Source organism: Electrona antarctica (assembly GCF_951216825.1).
Source record: "Electrona antarctica genome assembly, chromosome: 6".
Taxonomy (NCBI): Eukaryota; Metazoa; Chordata; class Actinopteri; order Myctophiformes; family Myctophidae; genus Electrona; species Electrona antarctica.
The window spans coordinates 18,082,886-18,096,614 of NC_136811.1; the positions used below are offsets into that span (position 1 = coordinate 18,082,886).

The following is a 13,729-nucleotide window of genomic DNA, read 5'->3' on the forward strand; positions in this document are numbered from 1 at the left end:
TTCTCCTCTCCTCCAACACGTCTACAAGAGCTGCCCCTGTCAGATGGAGGGAGCAACGTGCAGGTAGACAGAAAGACAAGTATAAGTCAAGAGGGGGGAAACAATCCATATCCAGGTGAGTTCAAGATCTTTTCTATTATGTGTTATATATAGGCTGTTACAGCAATGCTGTCCCTATGGTTCAACTATGGATCAACTGAATCAATGCACTGGTCTACTGTAATAAAACCCTCAGTTTTACTTGTTTTTTGTAAGACTGAGAGACAATGAAGGGACTGCATGTGAAAAACACAAATTTTAACGATTTCACTGTAGTGTGTAGTGAAGTTTTCTTGTTAAAAGCAAATCTGACATTTTGGAGAAATTATGACAAATTTGACAGATTTGAATAACAAATTGTTAAACATTTGGTCTTGGACTCTGACTTAATAACCTACAATAGGAATGGGACAATAATTTCCAACAATAATTTGAACCCAATTTTATTTATCCAAAAGCACTGTTGCTATGCAATGATGATGAATGTATGCACCATAGCTTATTTACATAATTGGATGCGAGGTAACAAGCTTTATAGTTTTATGTTTGTTGAAATATGTTATGCAATTGTAACTTTGACTTCATATTTAGATTATTTTTTTATTTGTTTTTCACATTCCATCACTGTGGTAGTGTGCCCATTTCCAGCGGTAAAGTGAAGCAAAGGGTGACTAGCTGTAATTCAGCCATAAAACTGAATTAGCCATTAAGCCCAATTAACATAAACAACCCCCTGCATGCGTGGGCTCAGAAAATATTTGCTTGCTAGATGTTAGGAGTTCCTTCATGGATCTCCAACATACTACCTGATTTATTTAATTCCCTGAGAGATTTAAGGGCCGAGACGGCAACATATTTCTCCCAGCGGTTTTCATGATATGTGGGTGCAGAGGATTATGTAACTGTAGGTCTGTATAGTCAAAGACATACAGTGTGCCGCCAGGCCATACAGTACAGCTCTGTTAGCACTCTGCACACCTTCCCACAGCCAACAGCCTCTCCACAGCACAGGCACCACTCTCCCTTCCTGCTTGGCCCTCTCTATTTCAAACAACTTTTATAAATCCCCCCCCCCCCTGCACAATTTGTCACAGTTTTTCAAAAGTATAAATATTAGCAGATAGAAGATTGGCATTTTCTTTTTTAATATCCAAAATATAAAGTTCATAAGTGGTTAATGTCAGCTTCACTGAGGGTTCATTGACTCTACCAGGCCATTCAATTAATCTTCTTAGTTGACTTGAGCACTCTATTGTATTCACGTATTGTATTCCTCTTTTTTTTAATTATTGTAATTTTTTACCTGATATAGCTATTGACTGTACATCATCTACACAACTTCAAGGGTTCATTTCGTCGTGATACAGAGAAAGAATTATAAACAACGAGTGTGCTTTTAAATACTGAGCTTCATATATAATGTGCCACAAACATTGTGGTATATGCCCTCACTGAGATATCCTTATGTGAAAACAGCACAGCCAAACCTCATCAGTGGCTTGTACTAAAGGTTAAGCAATCATCCGAGCAGAGATTAATCTTCGATTTCTTGTGTTTTGTTTTTCCTAGGAAAGGACCTAACGTCCTGGTCTCTGGCAAGTATAGGGAGGAGTTCATACTTTTCCTACAGCATACTGTACATACTGTACACATCCTCCAAAAGGCTGTTCCATCTCAGGTTACTACTGGCCGGTGAAAATGTTGTTTACTCTAGGCCTTCTCCTCCTGCTCACCCCATTCCCCTCCCTTCAAACCCCGGCCAATGAAAGGAGAAACGCCACAGGAAGTGACATGACCAAACCCAACGTCGCTCTCACCCTCACTAAACCAAAAACCACTGTTACTATTGCCAGACAGAGTCCTCGGGCCACCCCAAAGCCAAACACCGTTAATCAGACCGTTTCAGCCACCCCGGCCACCAACCAAAAACCTCCAGTGGTCAACGCTGCAAAGACCACCAAAATCAAGCCCATGCCAACAGTGATTCAAACCGTTCTCTCAAAGCCTGCAGCGAGCAGCAGCCAGAAGATCGTCAAAGACAAGAACACTCCCACAGTGGTCCAGACCGTTCACTCCACTCCTTCCAAGGCTGCCGCAGCGAGCGCCACTACGACCAACAAAGACAAAGCCAGCCAGATGGCTGCCGCCAAGTCCCCTGCAACTGATGAAACAAAGACCAACAAAGACAAGTCCGTCAGCAAAGACAAGAGCACAGCCAGTGTCAGTCAGACCCAGACAAAGCCGGACACAAAGGCCGCCAAAGACAAGGTTCAGACTGTTCTATCGACCACCACAAAGCCTGCCACAGGTACCAGTGACACCACTGCCAAAGACAAGGTTCAGACTGTTCTGTCGATCACCGCAAAGCCTGCCACAGGTACCAGTGACACCACTGCCAAAGACAAGGTTCAGACTGTTTTGTCGATCACCGCAAAGCCTGCCACAGGTACCAGTACCACCACTGCCAAAGACAAGGTTCAGACTGTTCTGTCGATCACCGCAAAGCCTGCCACAGGTACCAGTACCACCACTGCCAAAGACAAGGTTCAGACTGTTTTGTCGATCACCGCTAAGCCTGTGGTGGCCAAAGACAAGCCAGCCCCAGTGCAGCCCATCCAGGTCGTGATCAGTGGCTTTGACCCCAGCCAGACCAAGGAGCAGGAGTTCAAGCTGAAGCCTGGTGCTCCTCTGGTCATGACACATAAGATCAGCCTCGTGCCTGGATCCTGCACCGGGAACTGCTTGGGGGAGATGGCCGCACTCAAAGGACGCGTGGCAAGGCTTGAAAGAGAGATGTCCACCCTGAAGATGAAATGTATGATGTTTTTTATTGACCATTTAATTCATGAATACACATACATACATTAAATATGAGGGTTTAGGACTGACATGATCCACAACACTATGGTTCATAAGCAACCTCTCTTATCGAGCTTTCTTTTGTCTGTGCCAAGGTCTAGGTTGCTCACTCAAATGTCCAAATGAGTGCAGTGGCAATGGCAGATGTGACAAGGGGAAATGTGTCTGCCAGAATGGATTCCTAGGTCCGGACTGCAGTAAGTGTGCCCCTGGAGTCGACTGTAACAAAAGTAAGTGTCCATTTGTAGCTCAGAAATGCATTGCAACATGGTAGAGCCGGGGAGGGGTATCAGACAGGTTTCTGTGCTTTTACATAATCCCATGTATCTTCTTCTCCCAACCTCTGCTCTGTTCAATTCCAGAAAGCGTTAAAGAGAAGGTAACCGTGGATTCCATGACACTGCAGGTGAACCAGGAAAGTAACAGCATGAGGGACACCACACAGAAGAAGGACCAGAAGAAGGCCACAGAGGTCGACACCAAACTGAAAGTCGCCACACATGTAAAAGTGGATCTCGTTAAAACGCAAGAAAAACAGCTGGCCTCCGTTAGCAAAACAACTGTTAAAGATTCTGCAAGTGGCAAAACAACCCTCCGCCCAACCGTTGGCCAGGTTCTTTTGAAACACGAGGGCAGAAAGCATGAGGAGGCCCGCAAAGGAAAAACCACAGTCCTGACTGCTAAAACCTTTTCCAAAACTGATGTCAAGCTAGTTAAAGAGGGAGCTGCAGATAAAGTCAACGCTAGAACCAGCCAACTGAAAGACCAACCTCAACTCAACGTGACTCAGAGCGTGGTGAAGAAATCCAATGGTACGGCTAAAGTCCTGACCATTCTGACCAAGGCTACCGGAGCATCCAACAACAAGACCAGATCAGGGAAGGAGGCCTTTGAACAGTCCACCTTGGCTGAGAAGACAGCTTCTGGGAAAGGGAAAGTCGTACAGAGGAGTCAGTATCTAGTGAACGTGAGTCATGCAGAGGCAACAAGTGATGCCGCCAAGAGGGCACCAGCAACCGGCCTCGGCTCTGTCAAGGTCACAAACATCACTTCCTACACCTTCACTCTGACATGGGCCGCCCCGCAGGGCATGTTCAACTCCTTCACCGTCAATCGAAGGGAGTACAGAGCAGAGGGTGAGGAAGATGAAGAAGAAGAGGAGGTCGAGGAAGGGCTTGTGGACGATAAGGCCAAGAACGCTACCGACATCCAGGTACACGGCGGCGACAGCAACAACGCCACCGCTTCCATCACTAAAGTTCCTGACACCAGAGGCAAAGCCGAGAGCAAGAGATTCTCTGTGATTGTTCCTGGAACTGAGCGTTCTGTGGAGTTCACTTCCCTCCGTCCGCTGACCCGTTACTCTCTGCACATATTCGGTGTCGGTGCCGTGCGAAGGTCCAAGATTCACAGAGTGACCGTGATGACAGGTAATCAAAAGTTCATATTTTTTTAAACTACTTGCAGATTTACTTAGGGATAGTGAATCCACTCTAGTTCATGCTGCCTTCGTTTCTCTCTTTCTCACACCAGGACCTGAGCCTGTTACAGAACTAGTGTTCAGCAATGTGACAGAGTCTTCTCTGGCCGTGTCCTGGACCAAATCAAAGACCACGCTCACAGGCTTCAGAATCACCTACACTCACTCCATCACAGGTTTGCCACCACTATCTCATGTAGGCTACCTATATGAGCGCTAGCTCCTATACCCACTCCCACAATTTAAATACGCAGGGCATATGGACCATATTACTTAGTGTTCATTTCATTTTTCATGTACTGCAGCAAGTAAGTATAGCTTATTGGTGACATTTGCGATGCTGTGTGCATATCACCCAATCATGCAGGCCAAAGCAGCTTTGTGAGCGTCGACCCCGAGCAGTCCCATGTGGTTCTGTCCCAGCTGTCTGCTGGGGCTTCCTACGTGGTCAGTGTCACTGTCACACAGGGCAAGATCCAGAGTGATGCCCTCACCTCCACCATCACCACAGGTACACACAGCCAACTGCACACGCTAATCTGCTAATCTTTCCATAGTGGTCTATGCATGCAGATCCTGCTACCTGCAACAACTCCATTCCCCTTTAGGGGTCATTAAAGTCCTGTGTGGTGGTAATTTCATCACCTTACCTTAGTGTGCCTTATGGGCTCTTTTATGTATGTTATCACTTAATAAAAGTAAGTAAAATGATTTGGGGAAAAGGACTAAAGCGAAAAAGTTTGCCTAGCTATAATTATATGCCAGGTTGAAAGTGATTAATACATGTAGGCCTATGGTTGCAGATAATAAACACGCAAACAGAATGTTTGGTGGAAAATATGCATAAAATAAGTTAATTTGATATTAAATATGGGGGTGAAAAACTAGAGGGTGGCAATTTCCTCCCCTGAGCTCAGTTTTGGGTCCAAGGAACACCAATGGTCAACGGAAAATCTCAACGCACAACTGCATTCATGTGCATGAAAAATAGCCTAACGGAAAATACAACGGGTTAACTATACATAATAGTAAATGTTTACTTTTATTTACTAATGCCAACTCAAAATGTTACTAGGCCTACTTATGACCTATGTTATATAGTACTTATATACTCAAAAATCACACCCATGTGAATTGAGGGGCGCTCTTATCATCATACTGTACAATGTACAGTATGGAAAATTTGTAAAAACAATCAAAACATACAAAAAAGTTTCCACTATAATGACACGCCCTAAATAGCGATGCTGGGTTATAATTTATATTTTTAGGGTACAGAATTTGCTTGACGGAACACCAATGTTCTGATGCACACACTGATCTAGGTGAGCACTGACAGTGACACACATGGAAGAACTTCAAGACAGTAACATGTCATGTTTCCTGCTTGCAGTGCCCGCCCCTCCAATGCTTCTCCAAGTGGTTAACATCACAGACACCAGGGCCGTGCTACAATGGACCCCCAGTCTGGGGAAGGTAGACCGCTTCATCATCAGCTACGAGTCCTCCAAGAGTGAGTGAAGCATTTTTGTGATATCCCAAAATGCATCCCGAAATGCCTTGAAATAACCTAATGCTAATGACTAAAGTATGGTCCACGTCCATCGCACGACGGTGTCACAAACTTAAAGTAACCGACCTTCAAGCTACACTGCATTTCAAAGACAAACATTGCGCCTTTGACTCCACTACTTGTATAAGAAAGTAAAAAGTACATTATCAACAACATTTCAAATAGTGAATATAGCCGACCTACAGGCTCACTATTTTTGGCAGGCAACACCATCGTGTGATGGGAGTATGAATTGGGCTTAAAATGTACCTCTTCCCTTGTTTTGTTTTGTTTTGTTTTCTCCCTCCCCACACACTGCAGCTCCGAACGTGACGGTGACTGTGATGGTGTCTGGAAACTCGGTGGAACACCACCTGAGAGGACTGCAGCGAGGCACTCTGTACACAGTCAAAGCCCTGAGCCAGAAGGACAGCCTGCAGAGCACTTCCATCTCCACCACCTTCACTACTGCTAATGGTGAACAACATACATGAACACATGACTGTAGAGGGCTGATTTGAAAGCCAATTTATATTGTGTCGCAAGACCCTTTAAAGGTGTGTCAGATGCAACACTTTACAGCTGAAAACATGTCATGTTTGTTGCTGTAGACGCCCCGGTTTATAGATTTGTTTGATTATTGAGGATTGAGCCTACACTGAGCCTACATTGAGCCTTGATGCCGGTGCCAGGAGCTCCAAACTCTTTAAGTGGCGCACAGTCCGACATGCGTGGCCGGTTAAGACACATGCGTCGCCGGTTAAGACTTGTGTGGTCAGTTGGGGTATAGGTTAGGGTCTGGGGTAGGGTGTCGCAGCAGTCGGACTATTGCGTGCTGGACTGTTAGTATGTCGGACCAAAGATATTCTCCCATGACGAAGGACAACCTGAACAGCTTGGGGGAAACAATCTGTAATGAGTGTTTGTTGAACATCCTGCTTAATGTTGTGTCCCACAGCGGTTAAAGCCAGCGAGGTGTCTGCTCGCTCTGCGGTGATCGCATGGAGAGCACCTGCTGTTCCTTTCCATAGCTACAGAGTGACGTACCAGGTGGCAGGAGAGGAGGCCAAGGTCAGAGAGTCATCTGAACATTCACACTCGCCGTTAGTTTGTTTTCCAGTTCAGGTTCAAAACTGAAGCAGAGCAGAAACATGGCAGAGCTACTAGTAAGCTATGCAGCTGCAGTGATATACAGTAACATTAATAATGGTTGTGGCCACTTAGGTGTGACCAGAGCAAAGGGGTGTGCAACTGGTCAATGCTTGCACGTTCACACACCTATACATCTACACTAGTAACACGCCCATTATTAATCTGATTAGCTGCAGCTATGTGTGTTGTTGTCCCTGCCATGTTTTACCCTGCTGTAGTTTTATAAGCTGATCTAGAAAAGAAACAACAAAATCAACCCTGGTTAAGTCTGAATGTTAAAGCTACAACCTGGGATTTAGTCCTACTTCTAATAAATGATGTGGTGTGTCAGTGGTTGGAGGTGGTCTCCCTATCTTCCACTGTGAGAACCTGGTGTCTGGGTAGGACACCTACAGTACTGGTCAATGGCAGTAAAGTTATTTGAATCAAATTTGTGTACACCACCACCATCTTTCATCTTCATTGCAGTTCAGACATTGTAGCAGTTACCTCGCTCTGCCAGGAGAGGGTGACAATGGACATCAAACCTATAGAGCCTCGCGGTCCCGCCCCCTTTCATGAGTGGTCCGGAAAATAATTTCCCATTCATTTTTCCCATAGACGTTTCCGAAAGTATTTATTGAAAGACTTTATGAAATGGGGAAAATGTATTGGAAATTGTCTTCCGGGCCACTCGTCGGGGGCGCGGACTGCGACGCTATATTGTATTGTAGATATAATAATGGTTTGACACATTGTGTGTGTGTGTGTGTGTGTGTGTGTGTGTGTGTGTGTGTGTGTGTGTGTGTGTGTGTGTGTGTGTGTGTGTGTGTGTGTGTGTGTGTGTGTGTGTGTGTGTGTTGTTGTTGTTCAGGAGGTGACCTTGGAGTCCACCATCACAGAGTATAAGCTGACAGGTCTGCTGTCTATGTCAAAGTACTTTGTTCTGCTACAAGGAGAGAGAGATGGACACTACACCTCCATCATCACCACAGAGTTCATCACAGGTACAACATTACAGTCCTTAAATACATTGGCACCAATGCACATATATCAGAGCTTCTACCTCTCAAAAACACCACAAGGGTCTTGGGTCTACTGATCCAGTTTAGTTTAGTTTAGTTTATTAGTCTACACCGTAGTGGAGACTATTCTTCCTGGGGTCCTACTGATCCAGTTTAGTTTAGTTTATTAGTCTACACCGTAGTGGAGACTATTCTTCCTGGGGTCCTACTGATCCAGTCATTTTAGGATAGATCATTTTCCGCTGTAGTGCCCAAACAGTGGAACTATCTTCCACCCCATAATGTTTGAGCATCTCATACCTTGCCTGTGTTTAAATCACGTTTGGAAACTTGCTTGTAGCCTTCTCCTTCGTTAGGCAATGTGTTGCACTTTCTATGTGTTTTCCTCACGTTTATTGTATTACTATTAACATTTACAGCACTTTGGTTACACAACAGTGTACAGCACTTTGGTTCAACACCGTTGTTTTAAATGTTCACTATAAATAAAGTGTCTTGGATTGGATACAAGTAGTATTTTCTTGTCATCCTAAAAGCCTATACTATTTCATGCAACCAAAGTCCCTCGCTGAAAACAAGAAAGGTAGGTGAATAATGAAGTGTAGTTGAAAATGTATTATTTTTGTCAAGTGACGCAGTCATGGTAGGCTACATCATTTATTTTCAGCTTTACCCTCCAAAGATGTATCTGCTCCAGCAATAAACCTCATTGCGATTCTTTCTTAGCTTAGACATAGAGTAGCTGAGCGCTATAACTTACTGTCATGTTGCAGGGAAGCTGCGTTTCCCCTTCCCCACGGAGTGTGCTCAGGAGCTGCTGAACGGAGCTCTGCAGTCCGGAGAGGTGGACATCTTCCCGTACGGCAGAGAGGGAGGTCCCGTCAGGGTCTACTGTGACATGGAGACAGACGGAGGCGGATGGACGGTGAGGAGGCTCATCTTAGTGCAAGGGTTCCCAAACTCTTCAGGCCGTGACCACCCTGAAATAATCATATTTGAATGATCCCCCAAAATAATCATATTTGAACTGGGGACCCACCAAAATAATCATATTTGAACTGGGGACCCCCAATACAATCATATTTGAACTGGGACCCCCTAATATAATCATAATTATTTGAACTGGGGACCCCCCCAATACAGTCATATTTGAACTGGGGACCCACTAATATAATCATATTTGAACTGGAACATGGGCACCGCCCAAAAATAATGATATTTGAACTTGAGCTGGGGACCGGGACCCCCATCCCCCCCTTTAGATACCCTTATACACTTATAATACTGTATGTCGTTTGTTTACTACTGAGTGAAAAATCAATGTTGCATGTTAAGTTAATCATCTGGAGCCCCTCCAAAATAATCGGTTTGGTGTCCCTAATAAACCCTAGAACACTAAACCCAACTTTTGTCACACCATCACTAAACCTGGATATAGTTGTATATTTCACAGAGAGAGAGAGAGAGAGAGAGAGAGAGAGAGAGAGAGAGAGAGAGAGAGAGAGAGAGAGAGAGAGAGAGAGAGAGAGAGAGAGGAGTGACACAAAGGTCACTGGGCTCTGGAATCAAACCTTGGCTCCAAGCATTGGAGCCTGTATGTGGTATGCACCTTAACAGCAAGGCCAATGTCTTACTTTGTTGTGTTGTGATCATTGTCTAGGTGTTCCAGAGAAGGATTAACGGAAAAACAGATTTCTACAGAACCTGGAGTGAATACGCCACTGGATTTGGAAACATCAGTGAAGAGTTCTGGCTCGGTACAGATGGGGGCTCGTCCCGGTTCTTCTTACATCCTCTGTTAAAAAAATAATAACTTTGTGTGTTGGTGTACATTAGTACATGGTAACAGCTAAATGATTGTCCAAATGGATCCTTATGGTTGTGTAAATCTGAGATCCTATACAAATGTAATCAAAAGCACCCTTAGACATTATGTCTGCTCTATACATTATGTCTGCTCTCAGAGTTAATGCACACCTGCAGGATCAAACCCTTAAAGATGGAGTGCCATGATTTTTTCCACCCTAAAACATGATCATCAGATATTATTATAATATAAGGAGGAAGAACTTTTTCCAAAAAGTGTACAGTATTTGTTAAAATCATGCTTTTAGTTCATTAAGTATGCCTGGTTTGCCTGGTGGGTGGTGATGGGTGGTGATCCACCTGAACTGAAGCCACACCCACAGCTGTAGTTGTATGATAAAGGGGGAGGCGTTAGGGGAGGCTGATAGTGTGATGTCACTATATTACTGTTTATTTCATTGGCACGTTTGACTGTCAAGGGTTCAGCCTCCAGGAAGAAACCCTAAATACAAAGTTAATACACCATTGCACATAAGAACGACTCCAGGGTGTCTAATGAAGTACTGTCACCTCATAGACACATGAAAAACTGGAAAAATACAAAAGTTGTGGCACAGTTGTGGCACAAAAGTTGTGGAGTCCCGTGATTTTTGTTACTCTGAGTCTAATAGACCCCCAGTTGTGGTTATAATATTCAAATATGTCTTCCCTGTGTATTTTTGGTTTCTTCCTGAAAGCTGAGAGCCAAAGGCTCAATCGAAATACACCACTTTAGTGGTGGAGAAAACCAGGTATACTTAATGAACTGGTGGGTGTGGCCACATTAAAACATAATTTTAACACTTTCTGTACACTTAAAAATCTTCCTCCTACTATAATCATAGTACCAGATGATCATGTTTTAGGGGGGAGGGGAATCACGGAACTCCATCTTTAAGTATTTTGTTCGGAAGAGCCGCCGATAATGCTTAAAATGTTGGCATCTGTGAGTATTAAATTACTTTTAAAAGAGTGTTTTGTACAGTCATTTCGCAAACAAATTAAATTAAAGCGAGTTTGTTCTCCATCCCGCCATCAGGAAACGGGCTGCTGCACAACCTGACAACCATGGGCGCTGTAAGTCTGAGAGTGGACATGACGTCCAGACCAGACACCGCCTACGCCCACTACGCCAACTTCACCGTGGACTCGGAGGACCATCACTACGCCATCACGCTCTCCGGCTACACCGGAACAGCAGGTGCAGTAACATTAGCAACTTTTGATTCATTCTATAGGGCTTTACACACCTGGTGGCGTGATGAATATTAGACAATAGTAAAATGTGAATTACTGAATGTTTAGCATCAAAACTACGCGTATAGTCGATGACTCATTTATACAGGGTGATATCTTTATTCTCAGGGTAGAAGCAAAATAATAATAATACCCAAAACAAAAGATCACTCCATAGAAAAATGGCATTTTATATTTGCATGCCATTTAGTGTGAATACTCTCACAAATATATTTTCAGGTTAAATAATTACACGAAAAGGCTGTCAAACTATGCTTTGTTTACTACTGGATAAAAGGAAAATTCTGCACTGCCTGTGTCTGATCATTTCCTGCATAAGAATAAGTCGAATAAGTCGTTTTCATGTTGCTGTGCTTTAGGTGATTCTATGAAGTATCACAACGGACGCCCATTCTCCACACGGGACAAGGACCCAGACCCTCTGGGCATCCACTGTGCCAGGGCCTACATGGGTGGCTGGTGGTACAAGAACTGCTACAAGACCAACCTCAATGGCCTCTACGGCATGAACAGCAACAATCAGGTACACATATACAGTACTTAATTTGTGTTGCTCTATAACAGATTGTGCACTGCTGGTCCCAGCTAAATAGCTAGGGCTCTTAAAAAGGGGATCCGGGACCCCTAGGGTATCCTCAGAGATTCTGTTTGGGAGCCGCCAAATGTTTGTGTGATAGGGACTTCATTTTATTTTTTACATTAACCACTTGAACCGTTGCATGCCTATTCTGGGGGAACATTAGCCGGAAATAGCAGATCTATACAACTCAAGATCGGTGAAGAGGTTTGGTGTACAGGGAAAAAAAAGAACAGAACAAGTACCGAGCCAAAGGTCAAGTGTACAAAGTATTGAGGGTATAAGTGGTTCAAATAATCATAATATCCTTTATCCTGTATGAGTTCTCTCTCGGATTGGATAAAATTGGTATCCTGGGCTGAAAATCCATTTTATGTTTGCTAAAGAGCTGGAAAGACAAGGAGAGAGCTGTCCTTGAAAAAAACAAACAAACCAAAAAATGTGTAGTACATACATATTACCAAATGGTAATTTCTCAACTGTTTTGTCTTACAATGCAGGGCGTGGTCTGGATAGACTGGAAGGGCAAAGACTCGTCCATCCCCTTCGCCGAGATGAAGATCAGACCAGCTGGCTTCTCCCCCGCAACCCATGGCTAAAGATGTTCCTTTCCCTGTATGACATCTCCAGCCCTAAAAAAAATAACCTTGCGTTTGAGAAACGAGGAGAATTCAGGACCGTGGGAAGTCCAGAGGAGAGGAGATCACACACCTGCTGCATCTCACTTTCCAAACGAACTTGTGCTCGTGTGTGTGCAGGTTTCTCACGGCTGTAAAAGACGACAGCTGGTCACAGCGAGTCGTTAGATGAAGTGCCGACAGTTTCTGTTCTGTTGTTTTTTTCTCATGTATCATCAGCTGTGTTGATATGAAATGTAACAAGAGTGAGATATTTTTGATTGTGACATTTTGGATTGTATTGTTCTCTTCCGTCCGACCCTTCCATCTCCACACACTCTCAAACACCTCTGTAGGCGTCAAGGTATATGCCACCCCACTACTACTGTAAGTAAAATATGCACTGTCTCACTCTATTGGAATAAATGTGGCTTAAGTGGGTCTCAAGTGTGTTTTTTCTTGTATAATAAAATATCAAAGTTTGATACCATACAATCTGACAAATTGGGGACACACCAGGATGAGAAGAGATGTGATTACACTACAGATGCGTAGACACCGCAAAGAAACTAGAACAATGTTTACATACATAAATGATATGACAATTAATAAACTGGCGGTCTGTTTGCAATGAATCCAATGCTGGCCTATTTAACATTGGATTCATTGCAAACGGACCACTAGGGGGCGAGCCCAACTCGTTTGCGATGTTTTTTAAAAACCTCATGCCCATACCTAACACCATGCCAAAAATCAAAAACTTGTCACCAAGTGCATAATTGTTGTGATTTTTTATGTATTAAATCCCAGTTTATAGGCATTTTAAGCTTACTGAGGCCACCGTGGACGCCATCTTGAAAATGATGCCTTTCCAAAAGTTATTTTCACCCACATTTTTAATATGTTATTTAGCATTCCCAATACTAATAGAATCCATTGGAAAATCTATTTTATCAATTATTTAGGTTTTTAACCAAATACTTTAATATTTGATTCATTGCAAACAGACCACTAGGGGATCTGCGATGGTTTTTGAAAACCTTATAATAGGCCGTGAGCCAGGACCCCAAATCTGGGGTCATCTGTACCGATGGGGTGAATAAGTCTCATAGTGATTTTTGGGAAGGTATACATCCCTAGTGCTAGGAAAAATGTGATAGCATTGCATCTGTGGTAGCTTTCTGTGTGTTATCACTCCATTTATAACCACATGCCAAAACACAATTTTCTAAATCCGAATGGAGCATTCTACTTCAAACTGATGGTTCTCTCCTATTATTGATCATATATCTTTGAAGAATGGTTGGGATACAGCTCAGACTATATATTTCTCTGAAAAGTTGTTAA

The 13,729-nt window shown here is 43.6% G+C and overlaps 1 protein-coding gene across 1 annotated transcript; it reads left to right on the plus strand.

Annotated features, from left to right (window-relative positions):
- Nucleotides 1-1,737: 1,737 nt before the first annotated feature.
- tnxba (tenascin XBa) lies at nucleotides 1,738-12,799 on the plus strand (the record flags this gene model as incomplete). The annotated part of the gene is made up of 14 exons (XM_079502846.1): nucleotides 1,738-2,854; nucleotides 3,000-3,128; nucleotides 3,261-4,328; nucleotides 4,432-4,554; nucleotides 4,746-4,889; nucleotides 5,772-5,891; nucleotides 6,252-6,407; nucleotides 6,889-7,001; nucleotides 7,936-8,068; nucleotides 8,860-9,011; nucleotides 9,747-9,843; nucleotides 10,971-11,132; nucleotides 11,548-11,711; nucleotides 12,266-12,799. 14 exons carry the CDS (start codon nucleotides 1,738-1,740, stop codon nucleotides 12,362-12,364), a joined length of 3,777 nt encoding a protein of 1,258 aa, XP_079358972.1. The 3' UTR covers nucleotides 12,365-12,799.
- Between the last annotated feature and the right edge of the window lie 930 nt (nucleotides 12,800-13,729).